The 23,724-nt window shown below is 36.5% G+C and overlaps 1 protein-coding gene across 3 annotated transcripts in view; it reads right to left on the bottom strand.

Moving 5' to 3' along the window:
- The window catches only part of NBEA (neurobeachin), a 476,649-nt gene that overhangs the window by 97,019 nt on the left and 355,906 nt on the right, over positions 1-23,724 (bottom strand). For all 3 annotated transcript variants that reach the window (XM_051608523.1, XM_051608522.1, XM_051608521.1), the window contains 3 exons: positions 7,061-7,178; positions 6,083-6,185; positions 1-92 (listed from right to left, as the gene is read on the bottom strand). The exon at positions 1-92 is cut by the window's left edge and continues 24 nt beyond it. In XM_051608523.1, coding sequence (XP_051464483.1) covers positions 1-92; positions 6,083-6,185; positions 7,061-7,178 — 313 coding nt within the window. The remainder of the gene's footprint in view (positions 93-6,082; positions 6,186-7,060; positions 7,179-23,724) is intronic.

Here is a 23,724-nt window from a genome sequence, read left to right as displayed (position 1 = left end):
AGTATTCAAAGTTAGATATCTCCCGTCTCTGCCAGCGCTGAGTCATGTTGGAGGATTTATAAAGCTGTCGGGGAGTGGCCAGAGAGATTCTCCTAGGAAATACATTTAAAGAATGACTTTTTAAGAGCCTCATTAAATGTCAAGATTTAGGGCAACATTATTAGTGTGATTAATTTCAGATTTTCTCAAGGGTTTTTATTTCCTTTAATGAAGTCAAGAAGACACTATAACCCTTATTTGAGAAATGACTGAAATGAAGATCTGTATTCTGTTTTACCAGTACTACCGCACAGTAATAATTCAGAAGAATACATTTTGTGTTTTATTTTATTCCAAATCTGGGTAAAAGACTGGAAGTGAACAAAACTGCAGACCTCCTGGTGCCTGGCTTGTGTAGCAGGAATGTAAGAGGAATGCCCCTTCCCTGTTTCAAAAGGATTTATTGAGATAAGTTCATTAAGGTGAGTGAGTTATAGTTTAAAGTGCCATATATTTCCAGCACATAGGTTGAAGATACTTATTCCACAATTTGTGCTCCTCATCCATGGGCAGCTACCCATGATCCCTTCCCATAGACCAGTAAGCTTCAAGATTTCTATTTATAGCCTGGTTTCTGAAAGAAGCAAGGTTTATTCAATTATCTGCTCACATGTCCATCTGCCTGTCTCTCCATAATAACTTCAGAATTGCATTTCATTTAAATTTGGAAGAGGAGAAGAAGCTTCCAAGATACTCAATTTCCTCACGTTTTCTAAAAATTATATGACTGGAGAAAGGGAGAAAAAAGAAAAATACTGTCTCAACAAAGAGAAAAGCAGAAAACTTCAGCTCTTCTATATTCAATTTCACAGCACTGCAATAACCAAGTAGTGTGCATCAAGCTCTAAATTACCCACAGTATATACTGTCCTTGGTTGGTAAAATGTAGAGGACTAAATTCAGCCTAGACTAATGCAGTAAAGAAAAAATCTGCAACAAATGAAAAAGCTTCATTGCTCTCAACTGATTTCTAGAGAAAATAGTCCTTGCTGAAAAAAAAGACAAGGATAATCTTCAGAAGCAGAAAAAAAATTATCTTCTCAGATACCTTTTTTGACAGAAACATAAATCTTATAAATTGATCAAAGTAGAGAAAATGGTTATGCCTGCTAGAAAAAAAAAAAAAAAGAAAAAGGATCCTTAATATTTAGCCTATTTGTGAATTTAAAAAATATATTTAGTACTTCTATAGCTTGCTAAAAGTAAACAGGGACTCCCAATGCTTCAGCTTTCAGTTGCACAATGAACACACTAAGTGTACTAATTCTGGACTTTGAATGCTGAGTATTTTCTTCAAATAAAGTCATATACAAGGTGTCAAATTGGGCAGTGATTACAAAAATGTGGACCACGTACTTCTAATGATATATGTACATACTTCTACACATCCCCTAGACCCTATTTCCACAGAAAGGATGAGTATTGGTATGTGATTGGAGTGTACAGTTATCAGAATTACATGCCTAAATTGTCAATATGTAGGTTGTCAATATCTGCCATACTCAGGGTTACAAATTGGGCACACAAAAATGTATGTAAGTAAGCACATTTCTTTTTTTTTTTTAATCTTCACATTTAGCCTTTTATTTTTTAAAAAAAACCCCATACCTCTATATTTAAGCAAAATAGATGTACATAAGGTCTTGCCAGCTTGGCTGCCCTTATCTTACAGTAGACTCTAGGATGCCAGTGGGAGATACAATTTATTACTACAAGGAAGAATGTACAAGAATTTTTTAAATTGTTTCTATTATGCTTATTTAAAAATCTAAAGAATTACCTGAATGTAATCATACTTTATATTGCATTTTATAAGATAACAACTACTTTTACAAACTCTCAAAGATGTGCTGTTCCCAGTAAACTATGGGATAATACTACAAATACTACAAATACTAATACACAAATTATTAAATACAGAAAATAAAAATACTAAAGATGTCATTAAATTTACAAAGCATTTATGTCACAGACTTTCTGCTCCTCCCATGAAAAAACAAATATGCATGAGTACAGCTTAGCAGCTGCTTTTAGACTTTACCCACAATTTCCCAAAGAGTCTCAAAAATCTATAAATTGTCAAGCGCTGGACTTCACATTTGAATACCCGATTTGAACAAACTGTAGAAAATCAAAATATACTAAAAAAGCTCCTTATTTACTATATATCTAAGGTGTTTGAGAGATTTGAAGCTATTTCAGCAGAGTGGAAAAATTATGCAGAATAAATTGGTTCCACACCTGCTTGTTTCAGTGAACACAGGAAGACCCACTGTTATGTGCTTTGCTAAATCCACCCCAGTTTGATCAACTTGTTTCCCTCCTTCCATATGCCATCACCAAAATGAAGATGCACAAATGAATGTGCTTCCTTTCCTTCTAGAGAACCATGCAATACCTACTCAAAACGGAAACTGCAGAAGACCCTCTGATGTACAACAGTATGATCCAATTTTTCAAGTTTACTATGCTTTAAATGTGTTTTGAAAAAACTTCATGACATTTTTTTGAAGGAACGGATGTTATACGTCCCGTATGTGGCGCATGACCTACTCCCTTTTACAATCAATTTTAATTTAATTAGCTAGCATCCAATCTCATATAAAGAACCATTATGTATCTTGTAAAAAATGTTGCACCTGCATGGAGTTTTCTGTTGTGTTGCACCTGTTTGGGAGAAAAAAAAAAAAAAAAAGGCTTGGGCAAGTCACTGGCTTCTGACAAGAAACTCACTAATATTTGCTTTTAATCAAAACTCTAAGATGGGTTTTATGCTTTGATGACATAAAATCTTGGTTTTCCTACACCTCTCCCTTCCTAAAATCCAAACTCTGCAATCAGTCAGACTGAGATCTGGAAATCCATCATCAAGCTCCTGATGTGGACTAAGTGGTAGCACTGAGCTGACATTGAATGTAGTTACTGTAACAGACAAAACAATTTCTTCTTTCAGTAAAAACTTAATTAAAAAAAATATATAAACAAAAAAATCTTCAATTTCTTCACTTTAATAACCAGAGTCATTGTTTTCTCTACTGCATTAATAGTGCACAGAATTTCAGAGGAAGGTGCTAGCATGTGTTCAGTGGTGAATCATGATTCTGTATCTTTTACCAATTATTTTATGTCTGTACACTTAAAAACTGTCAGGCAACTCACAGCTGGTTTCTAAGATGTGATGTTACCCTCAATAAAAATGCACCAGTAAATTACACCTGAGTTTTTATAACACTAGAAAGGGATCTACTAATAGTTAATATTATTTGTAAAAATACGATTATTAATCTACCTGTGTGGTATCATATGGAACTGTAGAAAAAAGCGAAATAAAAGGCACAGAACTGTCTGCCTAGTTGTATCATATGGCAAGGTCATAAGGAAACTGCAACCAATGCAACATGTTTCACTAACAGTGAAAATGCATTTATCAAAGACAGATGAATTTGATTGCCAAAGCAGACCAAATTCTTCAACATGCGACTAATTTTAAGAACGTAATTACTTCTTTGTAACATTAAGCACAGGTTTGAATCCTTTGTTGAACCAAAGCATTAGACAGGCTGTTGGGAAAGGTAGCAAAGAACCAAACTGAAGACTTGCTCAGAACAGCAGGTCTGTAACGGTCTTGGGAAGTTGGCCTGTTTCTAATTCTTTGTGCCATTAGAAGATCATAAGTATTGCTTTTTCCTTCAATTTCCTTCCATCTTTGTTAATCACAAGATTTCTCCATGAAAAGAGAAATGCACTTAAAGTCCAGGTACTTCATTAAAAGTAATTTACTCCTTAAGAATGTTTTCACTATGAATGCAATTCTTTATGATAATGCAATGTAATGTAATTAACTTCAGATTAAATGTTTCTTAGAGTTGTATTAGAGAGGAAACATTGCTTACAAAAGTAAAACTAAGGAATGTAAGCAAAAAATCCAGAAAGATCTGCTTTTGTTAAAATAAAGTATAGCTTAATCTGGAAAGCTGGTTATAAAAAAGAGTAACATTTTACTCAGCATAGCAGCTCGTTTGGTTACTCAACATAATTTCTTCTTATGTTAGTTAATACAAATAATCATAATTTTAAAAATTAGCATCCAAGAGCCAACATATTCATAGGAGGGGAAAGTATATTCTAACATCAACAAAATATTATCTACAGAGCAGTGATAGAGCCTGATTTTCCCTGAATTATTCCACTGAAATCCTACTGAAGATAATAAGGGTAAATAGACAGAAAAAAAGGAAAAAACATGATTACAAGGTCTTTATTGTGCATAAAACATACCATGATTATGAAAAAATAAGAAAGAAAAACAACTTCAAGACCATATGCCAGACTTATTCTGAAGGCTAACAAGCCCGTTTTCAATTCAAATTGAACTTTAATCAAAAAGGTATGGAAATAACTCCATATAATATTGAAGATGAAACTTTTCTAAGTAATTATGTATCAACAAACTTTTTCAGACAATTATTCAGTGAATAATGCACATAGGATATGAATTTCAAAAGTAAAAAATGTCACTGTAGATATGAAATCCTGATTGAGAAATTTGCATTTTGTTTGTTCTAGAACATGTGGCCATTTTTTTGCAGAGAAGAATACTATTATTCTCTATTTAGAGACAGCAATTTCTTTAATTTGAGTGTTTGGAGGAGCAATGCAAATATTAACAAGATGCACCTTCCAAAGAAATGCCCCAACTTCCCCTTGATCTCAGTGAAAACTTGAAAAATTTAGCAGTTGCCTACGAACTTCAGCACACTCAGCAGATCAAGCCTTAGGTATCATGAGACCCCTGAACTCATAACAGGGACTGATGTTCAGATGGGAATGAAATAGTTCTCCAAACCTACAAATGCTGTGACACTTCAGAGTATTTTCACATTCTGCACTGGGATAATACAAGGACAATATGAAGTTTTAGTTTGTAGGAAACTACTTAGAGAAAGAGATAGACACATCCCAGACATTACACTGATGATTAAGTGATTGGCTTTTGGCAAGTCAAGAAAACTGGAGATCTGAATTCAAAGCACCATATTTTGTGAATTTCCTGCTGTTTCCTCACTCCTTTATATTTACTTATTCATCTTTTATTTTGACCAGAAAGTAATCCTGAACCTAAACATTCTTCACCAAATTTCTGCTGATATACTGTCAGAACAAATTTCAGGTCTGAACAAACACTTCTAAAAGGGGATGTCACGTGCTGATATTGGGGGGAATTCCCACAGGGGGAAGAAAAAAAAAAAAAAGGAAAAAAAAAAAGAGGAAAGAAAAGAAAAAAAAGGAAAATTGGAGGCAGAAAATTCCTCCCTTGACTCACTTAAGTACACTTTATGATCATCTTATCCATCACTGAAATATGAATACTTTTATAACATAGGTTCTAACAATTCCCAGCCTTATTTCTGATGATATGCTGGTTTTATACTGATGTTGAAGAGATAATTTAAAATGTTCTTGTTCATAGTATGTGAAAATCTCTAAAACTAAGCCTTAGTTGGTCTTTTCCAAAAAGCATATTCTTAATTCTGGAAAAAAAAGAAGAAGGCATGATACTAATGAATGGAAGAAATCTGGAAATTCCAAAATAGCCACTATAGTGATGAGCAATGAAATAAAATCCACACATTCATATAAGCAGGCAAGTGAGAAGATAGATACAAACAAATTTTCATTCAGCAATCACAAAACCTAGTCAAGTCTAGTTCCATATCCTGCACAACAGCAAGGATGAACATTTGTCTATACATCAATAAACCTGACTGAAAACCAGACTTTGAAGAGATAAGGTGTACTTTTTTTTTCTAGCCCTTCCCTGGAAAATATTTTTTTTTCTGTAACGATTTAAAAAAATGATAATACTTCTATTCCATGGTAACAGGAGATGTAGTACATAAAGGGTAATGTTTCTCAAGCTAATCTTACAAAATAGAAAATTTAGAGTTTCATTACAGAAATAATGTTTTAGTAGTGACACTGAAAAATATATTTTTTATAATATATTAAGCATTAAATATACAAATTATTTTAATTAAATTACCTGGCTTGTGGCAAACCATAGCTGGTTCCTACTCCAACACGTGGCAAGCTGTACACAACTTTTTTCACTGTTGCTTGGTCAGGAAAATTAAACATAACAGAAGCTAAATGGAGAAGAGAAAATAGGGACTAGTAAGCCATCTGCAGAAGTCTGTTTCTCCACCTGCATTTATTTTTAAAAAGCTCTTTGCTTTCTATTTAGAAAGAGAAGTCAGTTTCACTTTTAATCCTCCTGGGGATCCAAGTAACAACAGAAACTCCTGGTATACTTCATACCTAGGTATCATTAGCTGGTTAATATTTTGGCACTAACTCTCCCATTTTGCAGAAGACCCGTGTGAGGTGTACTTCAGACAAACCCCAGCTTGCCATTAACCCATATAAGCCCTTATCAGCGTGCAAAGTTGTTCACTAGCTGGCATGGCAACTGGTCTTCTAACTGGTGCATTAAAATAATAGGATCAGAAATTGTTTAATTGCCTCTTCACTTGAAATTTAAACTTAGATCAGAGCTACTCTGGGCAAAAGACACACCTCATCAACCAATCAATTCTGATTCAGATTAGCAGATACAGAAAAATGAGTGGATCCATTTATTGATCTAGTCTGTTTTACTTTAACTCAGTTTATGATTAGAAAAGAAAATTTCTTTTTGGATATTTCACTAGAAAAATAAAATGGAGGAGAGGGGTGAGATCATAGAGAAAAGAAAAATTCCTATCATACATCTGAAGAATGTACCAATTGCAACGATCTGTTTGTATAAATAACTCTCACTGTGGCACAGAAACCAGTGAGATTGATTTATGTGACTGACTTTAATACAAAATGCAGAGAATACATGCAAGAGTAAGCATTATTGAATACAGACAAAAACACTTTATCAAAGGAGGCACAGAGTTTAAATACTAGGCTTGATAAATAACACACAAAATAACTACTAGCAGATTTTTATGCAACAAAATAAACAAAGACATACTTCTGTTTGCCATAAACACTTCCAAAGCTGTGTTCTGGAGAAGATAACGTCTTGAAAACACAGCCCGAATCTCGCTGAACATCCATTTTCCATGAAGGCCTTCTGTATAGGCGAGGACCTTTAAAGAAAGTCAAAGTGACAATTACTGGGAGGAATTTTTCATTAAAATATTGCGTAAGAGGATAGTCAATTTTACCTATCTATGAAGTACAGTTCACTGTATGTCTTTAACACTTAAAAAAGACAAGTTAAAATATTAATTTAATTTTTTTTAATGCAATTAAGTACAGGTGTTAGAAGAATTCAGCAAGTACAATAACCTGATACTCCTAAGATCTTGATGACAACTCCTTAAGAAATTGACAGCCCTACCCAAGGGGATGCGTTATTGGACCTGATGGTCACAAATGCAAGGGAACTCATCAAAGATGTCAAAGCTGAAGGCAGCCTGGGCTGCAGTGACCATGCATTACACTGTCCTAAGGTGTAAGAGGCAGATGAAAAGCATAGTCAGGACTCTACATTTTAGGAAATCAAACTTCCAGCTCTTCAAGGAGTTAGTAAGTAGGAACTCAAGGTAAACAGCCCTCAGGGACAAGGGAGCAGAACAGAGCTGGCAGATCTGTAAGGATGCTTTCCATAGGGTGCGAGAGATCCCTAGGTGCAGGAAATCAGGCAAGAAAGGCAAGAGACCAGCATGGCTGAGTTGAGACTTGCCGGTCAAACTAGAAGGCAAGATGGAACTACACAGGCGGTGGAAATGGGGACAGGTATCATGAGAAGTGTACAGGGATGTTGCCTGGTTTTGAAGGGACGAGGTCAGGAAGGCCAAGGCGGAGCTGGAGCTGAACTTGGTAAGAGATGTAAACAAAAAGAAGGGCTTCTACAGCTACATAAACTGGAAAAAGGAAGGTTAAAGAAAGTGTACCCCCCCAACGAGCAACAGTAGTGAACTGGTAACAACAGATGAGGAGAAGGCTGAAGTTGTCAACTTTTTTGCATGAATTTTCACTAGCAACCCCTCTCCTCATGGCTCTCAAGTTGATGGCCCACAGGACACGAGACCAGGGAGACAAAGTCCCTCCCGCCATAAGCGAAGACAAGGTTCGCGACCATCTGAGGAACCTGAACATACACAAGTCCATGCAACCTGATGAGATACACCCCAGAATCCTGAAGGAATTGATGCAGTTGCCAAGTCATTCTCCCTAATATTTGAAAAGCCATGGCAGTTAGATGAAGTTCCTAGTGACTGGAAGAAAGGAAACATTCTGCCTATTTTTAAAAAGGGTAGAAAGGAGGACCCTGGGACTACCAACGTGTCAGCCTCACCTCTGTGCCTGGGAAGATCATGGAACAGGTCCTCCTAGAAGACATGCTAAGGCACATGGAGGACAGGGAGGTAATTCAGGACAGCCAGTATGGCTTTACTAGGGGCAAATCCTGCCTGACCTACCTAGTGGCTTTCTACAATGAAGTGACTGCATTAGTGGAAAAGGGAAGACCTATGGATGTCATCTATCTGGACTTCTACAAGGCCTTTGACAAGGTCCCCTACAACATCTTTCTCTCCAAGTTGACGAGATACAGGTTTGATGGGTGGACTGCTCAGTGAATAAGGAATTAGCTGGATCATAGAATCATAGGATCATTAATGTTGGAAGTGACCTTAAAGATCATCAAGTTCCAACCCCCCTGCCATGAGCAGGGAACCCTACCACTAGATCAGGTTGCACAAAACCTTGTCCAACCTGGCCTTAAAAACCTCCAGGGATGGGGCATCAACAACCTCCCTGGGCAACCCATTCCAGTTCCTCACCACCCTTATAGTGAATAATTTCTTCCTAATATCTAACCTAAATCTCCCCTCTGTCAGTTTAAAACCATTACCCCTTGTCCTATCACTATCTTCTCTGAGGGATGGTTGCATCCAGTGGGTAGTGGTCAATGACTTGATGTCCACAGGGGTCCTTACTGGGACCAGTGTTGTTTCATTTCTTTATTAATGATATTGACAGTGGCACTGAAAGCACCCTCAACAAGTTTGCTGATGACACCAAGCTGGGTAGTGCGGTCTATATGCCAGAGGGACAGGATGCCATCCAGAGGGACCTCGACAAGCTAAAGAAGTGGGCCCAGGTGAACCTCATGAGGTCCTACAAGGCTGGGGCAACCAGAGATACGAATACAGGCTGGGGGAAGTCATGCTGGAGAGCAGCCCTGTGAAAAAGACCTGGGGGTATTAGTGGATGAAAAGCTGAACATGAGCTACCAATGTGCAATTGCAGCCAAGAAAGCCAACTGCATCCTGGGCTGCATCAAAAGATGTGGGGCCAGCAGGTGGAGAGGTGATTCTGCCCCTCTGCTCTGCCCTGGTGAGACCTCACCTGGGGTACTGTGTCCAACTCTGGAGCCCCCAACACAAGAAGGATGTGGACCTTTTGGAGTGTGTCCAGAGGAGGGCAACAAAAATGGTCAGAGGGCTGGAACACCCCTCTTATGAAGACAGGTTGAGGGAGTTGGGGTTATTCAGCCTGAAGAAGAGAAGGCTCTGGGGGAACCTTGTAGCAACATTCCAATACCTGAAAGCCTATAAGAAGGCTAGGGAAGGACTGCTCCCTAGGGCATGTAACAGTAGGACAAGAGGTAATGGTTTCAAGCTAGAGAAGGGTACGTTAAGCTTAGACATTAGGAAAAAGTTCTTTAATATGAGGGTGGTGGATCACTGGAATGGTTTGCATAGAGGTGGTGGAGGCCCCATCCCTGGAGACATTCAAGGTCAGGCTTGATGGGGCTCTGAGCAATCAGTTCTAGCGTGAGATGACCCTGCTTATTGTCAGGGGGTTGGGCTAGATGACCTTTAGAGGTGTCTTCCAACCCAAGACATTCTATGTTTCTGTGATTCTATGATTCTATTTCTCCTGAATCACATCAACTTATTTTCCTCAAGAAACCCCAAAGCTACAAGCAAGCACAGGTTAATAAACACAGTTGCAATTATGCTTAGTTGTATTTTCTTTCAACAGTGTGCATGACACAACTGTTGGTTAGATATTGCATGACAGATTTACTTCTGAGGCTATCCTGTGCAAAGTACAACCAAAATAATATAAATTTCTATTTACCACCATTTCAGGGTCATAAGTTAGAATTCTCTCCATTCCATTAATATATACAGAAATTAGCTACAACAATATGTTGACAAAAAAATTTTAGTTAAGTACATTTACTATCTCAAACAATGAACAAAATTTAACAATTTGTAATTTTGTGTTTTTAAATGATTGTGAAAATATTTTTAAATAAAATAGTTAAAAGCTAGCATTGCTTTTCCAATGTGTCCAATTTTGTTTCTCAACTGAAGGTGTTGGTCTAAGACTAGATATTAATACCTAAATAATCTTTTTCACTTCTTAATTGTTCTGGATGTACAAGAGAACAGACAAAAAGATGCAAGTTAATTAGGTATCAGCTTTAGTAACTTCTCTCATCTGTGATTCATCAATCCCTTCCCAGTCCTTTTCATCAGCTGGAAGGCTGCCTTCAGCCCTCTGCTGAGGTTGACTCTGCCCATTACTAAGACCCGAACACTTCATTCTGGGAGGAGTCAAGCTTTTCCCAGACTCTGCAAGCTGCACCTTCCCCTAGGCTGTAGTTCTGGAGACACCTGCAGCTCTGGTGAAACAAAGAAATGCAATGAACACCTTCACTAAAGGGAAATGCAGAAAGAAGTTTTCAGACTGAAGGGACTGAATTTCTCTGTTCTCCATAAGGTACACAGAAACTGTCAGAATTCCACCTTGCAGTGCTTTACTCACTTAGTTGAGGTCTTAGCTTTCTGCAAGCATGACCTCCCCCAGCTTCTGAACAGGGAAATGTTAGGGAGACCATATGTTGCTGCTGTCATCGATCCTTCATGCTTGAGGTAATGCAAAGTGTCTTCCTTCACTTTATCCACTGATGTAGCTTCAGGGTTAGTAACATTTTCATGTAGGAAAAAGCTAATTTAAGTTTGTACACTTCGTGTTTAAAGAAATCCACAGATTTCTGTTAATCTCTCTCCATAACTTTTTTTCTCATAACCATGATGAGTCTATTTCAGAGATGACTGTAACAACAGCAACAAAACAAATCTGCTTCAGCACATTGAAAAGCATTGAAACGTCAGTTCTGTCCTTGATGGAAACAGGAGAGAGGAACACAACAAGTCTGCCATACCATCTACATGGGAGTAAGTTACAGACAAGCCTTAAAGCAACAGTGGCCAACTGTAGTTTCATTCACCTCAGCTCTCCACACTAACTAAACACAGCCTTGAAGAAGAAAAGGGCCTTGATTTATTTAGAGGTCTCTCAGACACACGCAAGACTATAGGCTCCCTCCATTCTGTCACAAGCCAGCTCTGGAATTACTACCTCATATGCTAAATTATTGCAATGGTAAATCAACCTTTGTGTTTAAAATCTTTACCTCATTTCTACTTTGAACTCTGTTGACTTCAGCTTATGGCCACTAGATCTCATGACCCCTTTGTCTGTGAGATTAGTCTTCCAGTATCAGATAACTTTCCTTGTGTCGACAATTACAGACTGTGATCCAGTTACTGCTTAGTTTTCTCTTTGATAAGCTACATAACCCAAAATTTATTTCAGTCTTTCATTGAGATCAGATGCTAGGAAACAGTTGGTATCATGTATGTAAAATTAAAATGGTTAAGAACAATGAAGGCTCCAGTACCTCCAAGACTGAATGCATTCTGTTGCTATCTGATACATAATTTTTGGAAATACATGGGTTCTTAAGAAACAGAGAGGAAATAGGGAGCAAAAAACCAACCAAAAGCTATAAAACAAGAACAGATTACCTGAGAGAGGAGTTTGAAATGTATATTGCAGTAACCAGATCTACAGCAGCCAGCAGAATTGCCAAAGAATTAATTTCTGAATTCAGGAATTTCCTTATTGTTCCAAAAATGTTTCTACTTGTTCTGTTTTTTGTAAAGAAAAATGTTTAACACTGACTATATCATCTTATTAACATTTTAGATGAGTCACAGTAACATATTTACCAGGTCTTGATATGCACCACATCTTAGTTATTATAGATCAGCATTAAAAGCACATTTTATACCAACGATACACTGGCTGCCTTTTTCATCCTCCTTTCCCTATTCAAGTGTAAAGCAAACATAACTTCATAGAGGTACATTTGCCCCAGTATGAAATGAATGACTTAAGATAGCACTCCAGTAAACCAATAGAAAGAATAGGAAATCGGAGGAAAGGAAGGAGTCTATAATTCAATTACTATCCTCAATTACACTTTTCTTAACTGTCTATTAGTCCTACAAATATCAGATTATCATGCTGATATCAAATCATCTCAATTATTTCAGTATTTCTGTTGTATTGTTTTCCTGTTCAAGATATACTGCCCATTTTTGTCATCCTCCATAACATCCATTTAGCACTATTTCCAAGCAATGCAATATGCCTTCCACTATTAGGTATCTACTGGTTTAGGTATCTACAGTTTACAGCAGAAATTACTGATGTAGTTGCAGAATTCTTTCCTGTTGTTAAGTGCCAAAATAAACTAATTTCATTTTTTCTGAATTTGAATAATTTCAAAGCTTTATTGTTGTGGGTTTTTTTATTCCAGGACGATTTTTAGCATTTTCCATTTTCATATCACATTAATGAGGGTTTGGCTATTTTACATTTTTTACATCTATTGAATATTTCATTATTCATAAAGGCATGGGAATGATCACTTTGTTCACCAAGAGACATTGAAAATATGTTACCTAGTTATGTGAAGTTAAAACTACCATGTGCTACACCTAATGTTTTGTTGCTTTTTACACTTAAACTCAGTGCTCTTTATTTTGATAGTTTTATGAGTTCTGTCATAAAAACAATCACAAAGACTTTTTGTTCTAGGAATGTCGAAACTTCATAACTAAGCACCAAATTTTAGATATGTCAAAAAAAAGACGTTTTCAATAAAATAAGAACTAACCAGCCAACCAACCATGCATGTCTACATTTGAACTAAGCACACTTTTTCTTTTTTTTTTTTTTAATATTGGCTGCAAGTATTTGATTCAAAGCTTATTCCTCCTTGAAAAACCCTTTCCATTTTTTTCTTCAGAAATACGAGTATGTTTGCAAGATAGTAATGGGTGCACTGGTCAGCTGACAGACCAAGAATAAAAATTTGCTAGGATGCCTTGCAGTAAGATGAAACTGTCACCCTAACAGTAGGAATGAGATGCCCCTAAACCTCAGTGTTCTGTAATATGGAACAACATCTATTGGTAACACTTACTTCCTACTTGGCTTAAATATAAAAGCTTCATTATTTTAATTTTATTTCTGATGTAAACAAGACCTCTTTTTTTTTTTCTTTTTTTCTTTTTTTTTTTTTCCAGGACCCTACTTCAGCAATAATTCAATTATCAATAATTAATTAATTGATAATTAGCAGCTAGAATTTTGAAGTATTAGATTAACCAGAAGACCAGAAATGTTAGTTTCCGTTCTGCTAGCATCCCTAATAGACTATCTCCACAGGATAAACACTTCCATATTAAGGATTATTTTTTGCTGCTTTTTATCATTTTTGGTATCTCATAGCTCTGGACACAGCAGTGAAAAAGGGTATTTAATTTGATTATTGGTCCTGGAACAGAAATAATCGCAAAATCAGGTGTCAGAAAGAAACCAAGGAAAGCAGCCTGTACAAGTTTTACTTATTCTCAGTTGCCAGCTTTATGGTAAGTCTAGTCACTTTGTCAGCCTGTTGCAATTAACTATTGCTTATTGCTCAATATTTCCTTTAAAAAAATAGCTCTTTTGATTCAGTGATGCATTTGATTTCTAGTGATTCATTAAGGCCTGTGAATATGAATTTAATCTAGCATTTTCAATGGGAAATCATAATTCGTCTTTTGGAATCAGATTTCTGGTATTTTAATTCTAACCTGATTCTTCAATAAAAATATCAATTGATATTTGTAAAATTTTCCAAGTTTTTTTTTATATCTAGTGCAAAATGCATATAAAGCTTTGTTGTTGGGTTTTGTGTATTTTTAATTTTCAAAGAACTTATTCCCTGATTTCCTTAATTATTCTTTACCTTTTGTACTAATAATGTTTAACAACAAGAGCAGTAAGTGACATGGTTGCCTTGTACTTACATACAGTAGAATTGGTTCTTTTTTTTCTGCATTTCCATGGATACAAAGTTCCTATAATTTTTTTTTTTCAAAGCCTGAAAAGGATCCTCAGAGTGATGCTTTCTGAATGAGATAGCCATTTACTGAAACTAAACACTTTTTTTTTTTCCTTTATCAATGACCAGAAGGGCTTCCAATAATAATGTCATTTTGGTACAGAAGATACTTTTTCATTTTATAAAGATAGCTTTATCTACTGTTTAAGTGTACCTACTACAATCTTTAACTGGGAACTGCTATTTTAGCTAGAACATTAAAGAGTTTTGGCATGTCCTTAGTATAGACATCAAAATCCCATCGATCTGTTACATGGCTCTGTCACCTGGGAACACAAGCTACTGTCTTTTTCATGAGGTACTTATTTAATTTCCTTCTTTGGATATGCAAGAAACTTCTAAGAATTCCTTTTTGTTCCTTGCAGGTTTATTTCTTTGAATTCAGCATTTTACATTTAAAAAAATACTCACTTTGTATTTGAAAAGATTTGTCTTGACTAAGTTCTAGGGGGATGCTGTTACATCCTGGTAGCCCAACCCAAAGCAACCCTTCATCTTATTTGATATGAAGGTTTAGAGACATGCTTAAAAGTACCATATTGTATATTAATGTGGCCCTCCAGCAGTCAAATAACCTTAGTAATTTTTTCATGTCACTCTGTTTTTCAGTGCTTTAATTGTTCTGAATTATGTGTCCAGTGCTGTAATATTAACCAAATTCAGCATGTCTTCCTCAATACTATTAATTACAACTATATATTGAACCTTGTTTGTTGTTTGTGGTTGGTTTTTTCAAACTAAGTTTCAAAGTTGTGTTTCTTCCCATACAGCATATGTAAAACAGCTTTGGTGTTCCAGGTTTCCAGGTCAGGAGCTTGCATGTAGTTTCTCATGACAGATTTTTTGTGTATGCAATTGCCAAGGAAAGAAGAGAAACTCTCCAAAGCTCCCTCATCCAACCTTGTCAAATGAATATTTAATATTTCCTAAGGTTAAGAAAGTGTTTTTTACAATTAAATTCTGTTGTTAACTTAAAAAAAAAAGAAAAAAAAAGAAAAAAAAAAAAAAAAGAGAGACATTTTAGTTACTCTGGCCCTACCCTCCTGAAAAATTAACCAAACATGGCTATGATGACACGAACTATCCAGAGTGTTCTGCTTGGATCTTTTGCCTCTCTGTTGTCTGGTAGAAACTGTATGTGCTGTTTTTGTGCATCAAGGGAGCTAAGTAATCCATAATGAAAAAGCTAAAATCTAAATTTGTAGTCACCTCATCTTTTTTACATATGAATAGGCAGGGGAAAAAAATATTCTAAGGAAGGTAAGAAAAGAGAAATTACTGTGGTACAAGCTGCTACCCTTTATAGTTCTATCTGAAATAGCAAGGAATAATATGCTTCAGTCACAACACAGCAGTTAACTTCCTATTAATCGTTTCATAACAATCTGGAAACCATAAAAGTCATGGAACTTAACTGGTACATTCCCTACATCACTGACTTACAGGATGCTTCCAAAATTGCAACCTCAGTACTTAATAGAAGATGCCTGCCAATAAAACACGGAATACTGCATAAAAGCAAATCACAGCGAACAGAAACGTCATCAGAGACCTGTCTAGAGCCAGTTACAGAAGTGCAGTCATGCACCTGACCCTGATACACAACAGATATTTATAAAATAGTTTAGCATCATTGTATGTTTTTAGGAGTAACAAGCATATGAAAACGATTTCTGAAAACCATTCTCTCCTATCAGGGATTTGGATTTCCCTTTTTTAAGTTTTTGCTATCATTGTCATTTGCCTCAAAGAAAATGTGAAATTCTGAATGCAGATTTTCATGGGTTAAAAATAATGGCTTCTGTGCCCACACAGTAAACTTTTTATCCACAACCGTCTAACAAGGAGCTCACTACAAGCACAAGGCAGACTGCTTCATATGCTCTAAATGCAGCTTGAAATGGCAGACATTAATGGCACAGGACCAGAATCCTAGAGTTTATGAAATACCATTCTGAATAAGCATTATACAATTTCAAAATGTTTGATTAAGTACTGAATATGCTCACCTTTCACATTTAGCAGGAAAAATATGCACACACTCTAACAAGGGATATATCTTGTCAAGATACATCAAAGTATAAAGGAAAAATTTACTAAGAAATTTAAAAATCAGGTAAGTTCAAATAATGAAAGACCTATCATTTTGCTTTTCTGAAATGGGAAACTGATACTGCAAATAGACAGGAAGGACAATTAAAATTAATTAAATATCATAGTATTTCATCAACTGCTTATTATCTTTTTATTATTTTATTTTTTATATATATATTTAAGTCACTTTAAGAACATGCTCTCTGCCTCAATTCTCATCGTCATATTAGAGTAAACACTTCTCAAATCTCACCAAAATACTAGGTTATCATTTTTTCTTTGCACACCTTGGTCTAGTAAAACACTTCCAATTTCTCTTTACATTTCCCATTCCTTTTAACATGCTTTTCTGTTAAAATGTTTCTTTATTTGTAAGACTCCAAAGCTTTCCTCCAAGTAGCTCTTGTGATACTAAACTCTGCAGGATGAGCTGAGTATTATATGTCATTATAATTTCTCTATTCACATCAGTTTTGAAAGTCTTTTTTAGAACTTATTTTTTAAAATAAATATTGGCACTCCTGCTTCATTTTTCTCCTCTTCAGGGATCTAAAAAATGCAGATATTATTTTTGTGGGTTTGGGCTTTGCTTTCTTGCCAAATTTTCTCAGCTTATACTTATACTTCCAATGTTTTTTTAAGCTTTCAAGAGGCCCCTTTGAAACATGAGGTTCTGTTCACCCCAAGCCTTAAAAAATTTCATTTCTCTGGTCAACATACCACTTTAGTATCCATTTAAACAATGCCCACTCAGCTGACAGGAACTGAGGCTTTTATTCCCACATTCATTTTCAACCATTTGAAAAATTATTTTAAGTTCATAGAATCATAGAATCATTAAGGTTGGAACGGACCTCAAACATCATCAAGTTCCAACCCCCCTCCCATGAGCAGGGAACCCTACCACTAGATCAGGTTGCACAAAACCTTGTCCAACCTGGCCTTAAAAACCTCCAGGGATGGGACAGCAACAGCCTCCCTGGGCAACCCATTCCAGTTCCTCACCACCCTTATAGTGAATAATTTCTTCCTAATACCTAACTTAAATCTCCCCCTCTCAGTTTAAAACCATTACCCCTTGTCCTATCACTGTCTGACAAAAAACTCCTCCCCCTATAAGGTTTCCCCGGAGCCTTCTCTTATCTATGCTGAACAGCCCCAACTCTCTCAGCCTGTCTTCATAGCAGAGGTGCTCCACGCCTTGGATCATCTTGGTGGCCCGACCCTCTCCAACAGGCCTGTTTCTTTCTTGTGCTGAGAGCACCAGAACTGTACACAGTATTCCAGGTGGGATGTCACCAGAGCAGAGCAGAGGGCCCTGCTGGCCACACTTCTTTTGATGCAGTCCAGGATGCAGTTGCTCTCTGGGCTTCAGCATACACTGGTGGCTCATGTCCAGCTTCTCATCTACTACCAGCCCCAAGTCCTCAGGCTGCTCTCCAGCCATTCTCCCCACAGCCTGTATTTGTGCCTGGGGTTGTGCCGACCCAGGTGCAGGACCTTGCACTTGGCCTTGTTGAACTTCATGAGGTTGGCATTGGCCCACCTCTCCAGCCTGTCAATGTCCCTCTGGATGGCATCCCGTCCCTCTAGGATGTCAACCACACCACACAGCTTGGTATCACCATCAAATTTGCTGAAGATACACTCAATCCCACTATCCATGTCTCCAACAAAGATGTTAAACAGCATTGGTCCCAGTACTGACCCCTGAGGGACACCACTCACCACCTGCCTCCATTTGGACATTGAGCCATTGACCACAACTCTATGGGTGTGGCCATCCAGCCAATCTCTTATCCACTGAGTGGTCCATCTCTCAAATCCATGCCTTGTCAGTTTGGAGACTCATTATCAGCCTCATTATCAGGCCATTTTCCTCTTTTCATTGGTGAAATGGTTTTGCATGTTATGATTTTGTGTTGGAGGAAAGTAATGGAAAGGATATGGGGATTTCTCGAGAAGCAGCTGCAGGAAGTTTATTAGAGTGAAAAAAAACTCTGCTCCTAGATATGAAAACATTGCCTCTAAAAGTTAGCATCTGGGTCAAAATAATGCAAAGAGAATATCCTAAGTATTCTAAATGCATTATTTCTAACTGCTTCTCTGAAACACAAAGGCATAGTTTTAGATAGAAGGATAAGTGCTACTGACATAGGAAAATACAACCTTTGAGAAAAGAGAATTCTGAATAAGTTATGTTTACCATTCACTTTATTGGTGTTACACATCTGCAAGCCTTTGGATGGTTTCCTTTCTGTGCAACGTGCAAACAGATTGTCAGTCCAGGCAACTCCTGAAAAGCAGGCCAAGGACTGAAATTCTTGGGAAGAACAGCATCATGAAGAGGCAGCAGATTTTGACATTACCACCTTAGAAATGTATGCAGAGGCCTTTTTTAGGCCTCTGCAAACTAAATTTCAACAATTACTCTTTTAAGAAGAAGTTTCAGCTGATTTAAGGATTCTAAATGCGAGAATAAAGCTGATGGTGCCAGCTTAGGCAACAGCACATGCAGAGAAGCAAAAGACAAACACATTCTAGTGCCACAGAAAGTTTTATTAGAGCCGGCTCAACTGAAAACACAGAGGTTGAGGAAACAAATATAGGGAATGAAATCCAAAGCAGAGAAGCTCGATTAGTTCTAGTTAGCAACAGGATCAAAGTAGGTTGTGCCTGTTACCTCACAAGGTTTAAGATTATTTTTGTGTTGACTTTGGCAACAACAGGATGTCAGACTCAAATCTAGTGAGAAATCTCAACAGTACTGCTGTTTCCGTTCTCACTCCACATCTTGTGCCTAGAGATTAATCCAAACAGGCGGCTGGTGATCTCAGTACTTAAACTCAAACTGCTCTGAGCAATTGTGCCCCAGCAACACATGCAATGAAATGCAATCAGATTTTTTTTCAAAAAGAACTGCATGAACTACATTTTCAGTTGAGTGGACAAGCAAAAAAAAACCAACAAAACAAAACATAAAATTGATATGATCTGAGAAAAAACATTGAACTTTTTTTTCAGGATTAAAAATCAAGAGCTTGTTTTTCTGACAACTTGTTCGTTGCAGACATCCTTAGCAAAAGTAAAGCACTGGAAAAAAAAGGACTTGCAATATTCAGAAGTCCAGGGAGAAGACTGTGTTGATAAATGCTTGTAACTTGAAACCAAAGCTGGACCTTTATTTATTAAATAGTTGCTTGGCAGAAAAAAATGCAGTTTTGTTAAACTTGAAATAGGGTTTGACAGAATTTGTGAGAGTTTTATCTGAAAAAAAGTTGTTGGTCTAGATTCAGTCGCCAGAAAACAAACAAGTCCCTTGCTACCTACAGTGAGAAGTTGGGACAGGGGCTCAGATTCAGTTCCCTTCTCAGCAGCGTGTGAAGCCAACTGACACCCTTCCCCAGTGCTGTTGGATCCAGCTCACCACTGTGCTCGCAGTGAGTACCTCCCTGCTCAAGGATGGACGGTGCATGAGTGAGCTGCCTCAGCTGGGTCGTGCCCCAGGGAAAGGCAGTAGCAAGTGGGTCCTGGCAAGCCCCCACATGCGTAGGATTGATTGAGCAATACAAAGAGAAGCTCCCTGACTCCTGCCATATTTCTGCAGGGATTGCAGAACAAGCACTGCTCGATGGTCAAAATTTGCCAACACACAAGGCAAGTTCCTCCCTTCAAACACAGGAGAGAAGTGAAATGAGTACCTGGTTTCTGGGTGAGTGTACCGATCATCCCATTATAGGAAAGGACTAGAAGAAACTCACATTCTTCTATGTTCTAAAATTGTGTCTTCTGATGCTTCATCCTCACGTGTATCAATTTTTCCCTTGCACTGAGGATATGTCATTTTATCAAGTTTTAGGAATCAGCAAAAGCAAAAAAAAAATTAGGAATAAAGAATGCATGGTATCCACAAGTATGTGAAGCGTTTTTTCCCAAGAATAAAGACATCATAAATTCCTCAGGGTTTGTTGGGTTTCTTTGTCTCTTCTGGTTTTGGTTTTCTGGGAGTTTTTTGTTTGGTTTTGTTTGTTTGTTTGGGGTTTTTTGTGTGTTGTGTTTGTTGTTGTTGTTGTTTTGTGTGTGTGTGTTTTGTGTTGTTATGCTGTTGGGTTTTTTCCCAGAACTTGCATACCAATATATTTATTCAAAAGTGCAATGCAATAGGAGATGTCTGAAGACTCAAATCTATCATGAAGCAAATCCTTAACATTATAATAACTGAAAGCACTATAACTGGTCTTAATAAAACTGGAAAAAATGAGTTTTGCTATACATTACCCATTTCCTACCAAATGACAGGTAGAAAGATAGGTTTCTGTCCTTCTTTTTATAGATGTGATCTCAATGTCACAGAGGATATGTGCAAGTGTCTTGGATTTTAACAGTTTCCCATTTGATTTATTCCGTGCAGAACACATATGACCCAAAACCTACAAAAGTAACTAGAGGATTACGTTATTTTCAACTACAGAGCTTAATTTTTTCAAGTTTCTGTTCCTAATATTTCTTTCTATATAAGATTGATCATAAACCAGAAATATTTTGTTGTTGACTTCATATAAAAATAAGCTGTTTCACTAATCCTGGCATTTGGGAATATAATTCTACTTCTGAAATTTTAGGGAAAAATAATTATTTTTATAAGCAAAAATAAATATATGTATTAATAAAGTGATAGATAGTATACATCTACAACATCCTCACTATCCCCAAACTTTCTGTATTACAGTTTGTAACACACAAGAATAATCCTCAATAAATAAAAAATTCTACAGCTGCCACACTATCAGCTGTGACTAGAAGTGATCATTCTGGAGAACTAGTTACTGCTGTAAGACAATTTGCTTGGCGTTGGAATTTAGAGCAGATGCAGGGCTACTCTATGTTATGTTAGCTTCTAATGGCCCCAAAGAGCAATTATACTATGTGAGAATTATGGTGATCATACATCAAAATACTTTCATCTTCCTAATGTATTGCCATACCAATCAATTTGTCATTAACTCATTTAAGATGAGCTTAGGATGAGTTTCTTTTGCACTACTGGAGAAGATAAGGAAAAACCTAATCCACAGTTCCAACAGCAACCAAAATTCTACTATATTTTTATTATTTTTTTTTTACTATTATATATGGAATATTATCTCATATTACTAAGTCTGATCAAGGAAATAACAGCAATGTTTCTTCTGAGAATTTAACTTGGACCATTTGCAAATTCCCTGCTGCAACTAAATAATCATTAAATTGGCTTGCATTTCGTTACACTTATTTTGCCTTAGTATTATAGAAAAAGTACCTCTTCATTCTATACTTGCTTTAAGGAATCCTTTTTTTAAATTACATACTGTAATTAAGCACTGAAAAATAAATCTGCACAAAATATAAAAGCTGCAGAAATTAACATGTATCACATGTAAACTGCATATAGAAACTCTATATGATATTTTTATATTTAGTTCAATAACTGGAGCCACATTTTTAGTATGTGCATTCTATATATTTTATGTGTACTTTCATATAGTTAACTAACAGCTTGTTTAATCTGAATAATGTAAAGGTCAAAATTATAGAGACGTACAACTTTCTGGGGAGTCTAACACTATACAGAAAATGATCAGGAAAACTAGGAGGAATATTAAGAGTCTACTCAGCTGTCTACCAAAAATGGAGCCCACACTGAGTCTTCTGATGTCTGCAATAGCTAGGGGACGAAGTGCTATAGTAGATTCCATATTCAGTTCCCTCCTCTTTGGATTTCCAGCCAACTGAAAACAAACCTGTATATCATAAACATGGGCACCTTCACAGGCTTTCCTGTGGTGAACTCTAGGTTCCCAGTATGAAATTACTGCAACATCTGTCAGCACACAGACACACTTTGTGTGAATGTGCCTCTGTTTTTGTCCACTACAAGCTGCCCCGCCACAGAAGGTATTTAGATGTTATGGTCTTCTGGGTACTATGCAACTATGAAAAAGTGTGCCAATCCCAATTTCAAAGGGTTCCCTTACATAGCCTCAATTAATTTATTCTTAATATTTGCTTAACTAAGAAAACCAATAGTAAAACAGAATTTACCTGGAGCTTTACAAAGAGATTTGATATTTCCATGCTTTTTTTTTAATAGATTATGACAACAAGCCATTCTAAGTCCTCTATAAATCTAGATTATTACCTTTCTTTTATGTGGGTAACAAGCTAATTGCTTAGGTAGACAGTAAACCCTATTAACTTGTATAGACAGATTACTGCCTGTGCTGTGACTGGTTTCATTTCTACTGCCATTAAGTCTGGATTTGATGCGTACCACATTCCTTCTAAAGAATACAAGTGCCCTATGTAACAGCCTATTTCTGATAGACTCAATTTTGCAAGACGCACCTTTTCAGCTGAATATGCCAACTCTTACTATTTGGAGAACAAGCTGAGAATACTAAGCATCCAAAAAGAGAGCTCAGTGCTTCAAAATTTTCTTTTCTTTCATTCAAAGCCAAGAAAGTTAAAGGAAAAAAAAAAAAAAAGAAAGAAAGAGTGAAAATTAAAAGCAAAGAAAATTAATCATGTTAAAATTTCTTAGCTCTCTAAGATACAATGCAGTACAATGTATACTGAAATATGGGAAAGTACATATTTCTCCTCAGTTCTGCTTTGTTGTTATTAAGGGTTTTTTATTTAAAGGTTTTTTGTATGTATACGTATTCTTTGAGAGAAAAAGAAAAACGTCACAAAAGTAACATATAGTTTAATTAAATGTTGAAATCATAAGAGATTTTAATTCAACAATTCAAAAGTCATCAGTCATCTTGTAATCTAGTGTGTAAAAATAGAGGAAAGACTGGTAATTCTCATAGCAATTGTTATGTAACTATGTTTTTTACTATTATGCATAAAATGACGAAAAAGACAACCCAGCCAGCGGGCACATTGCTATAGAAAGAACCTAGATTTGTTAGTAAGAAAGTCCAAAATGAAATATATGCTCTTCTTAATTTACATTAAAGAAAATTAATTATGACACCAAGGTAAAATAAGTCCCCACTCAACTTTTTGCACAAGGATGGGTTGCTTTTTAAGCAGTCTTAGAAAATCCAACACATGCCATTAGACTATGGCAAACTAATCCTCACTCTGCCTCTATTTCTTTCTATTAACTGCAATGCAAGGTCCAATAGATAGCCCCAGATCTGTCTCAAGTCCACTACATGCTTTTCAAACTTAATCAAGGGAATATAGAAATGTATATAAAAAGATGAAAGTGTCTTTGCCTTTAT

Source organism: Apus apus, chromosome 1 (assembly GCF_020740795.1).
Source record: "Apus apus isolate bApuApu2 chromosome 1, bApuApu2.pri.cur, whole genome shotgun sequence".
Classification (NCBI taxonomy): domain Eukaryota; kingdom Metazoa; phylum Chordata; class Aves; order Apodiformes; family Apodidae; genus Apus; species Apus apus.
The sequence above is the reverse complement of the archived record's forward strand: the minus strand, read 5'-3'. Positions and strand labels throughout refer to the sequence as shown.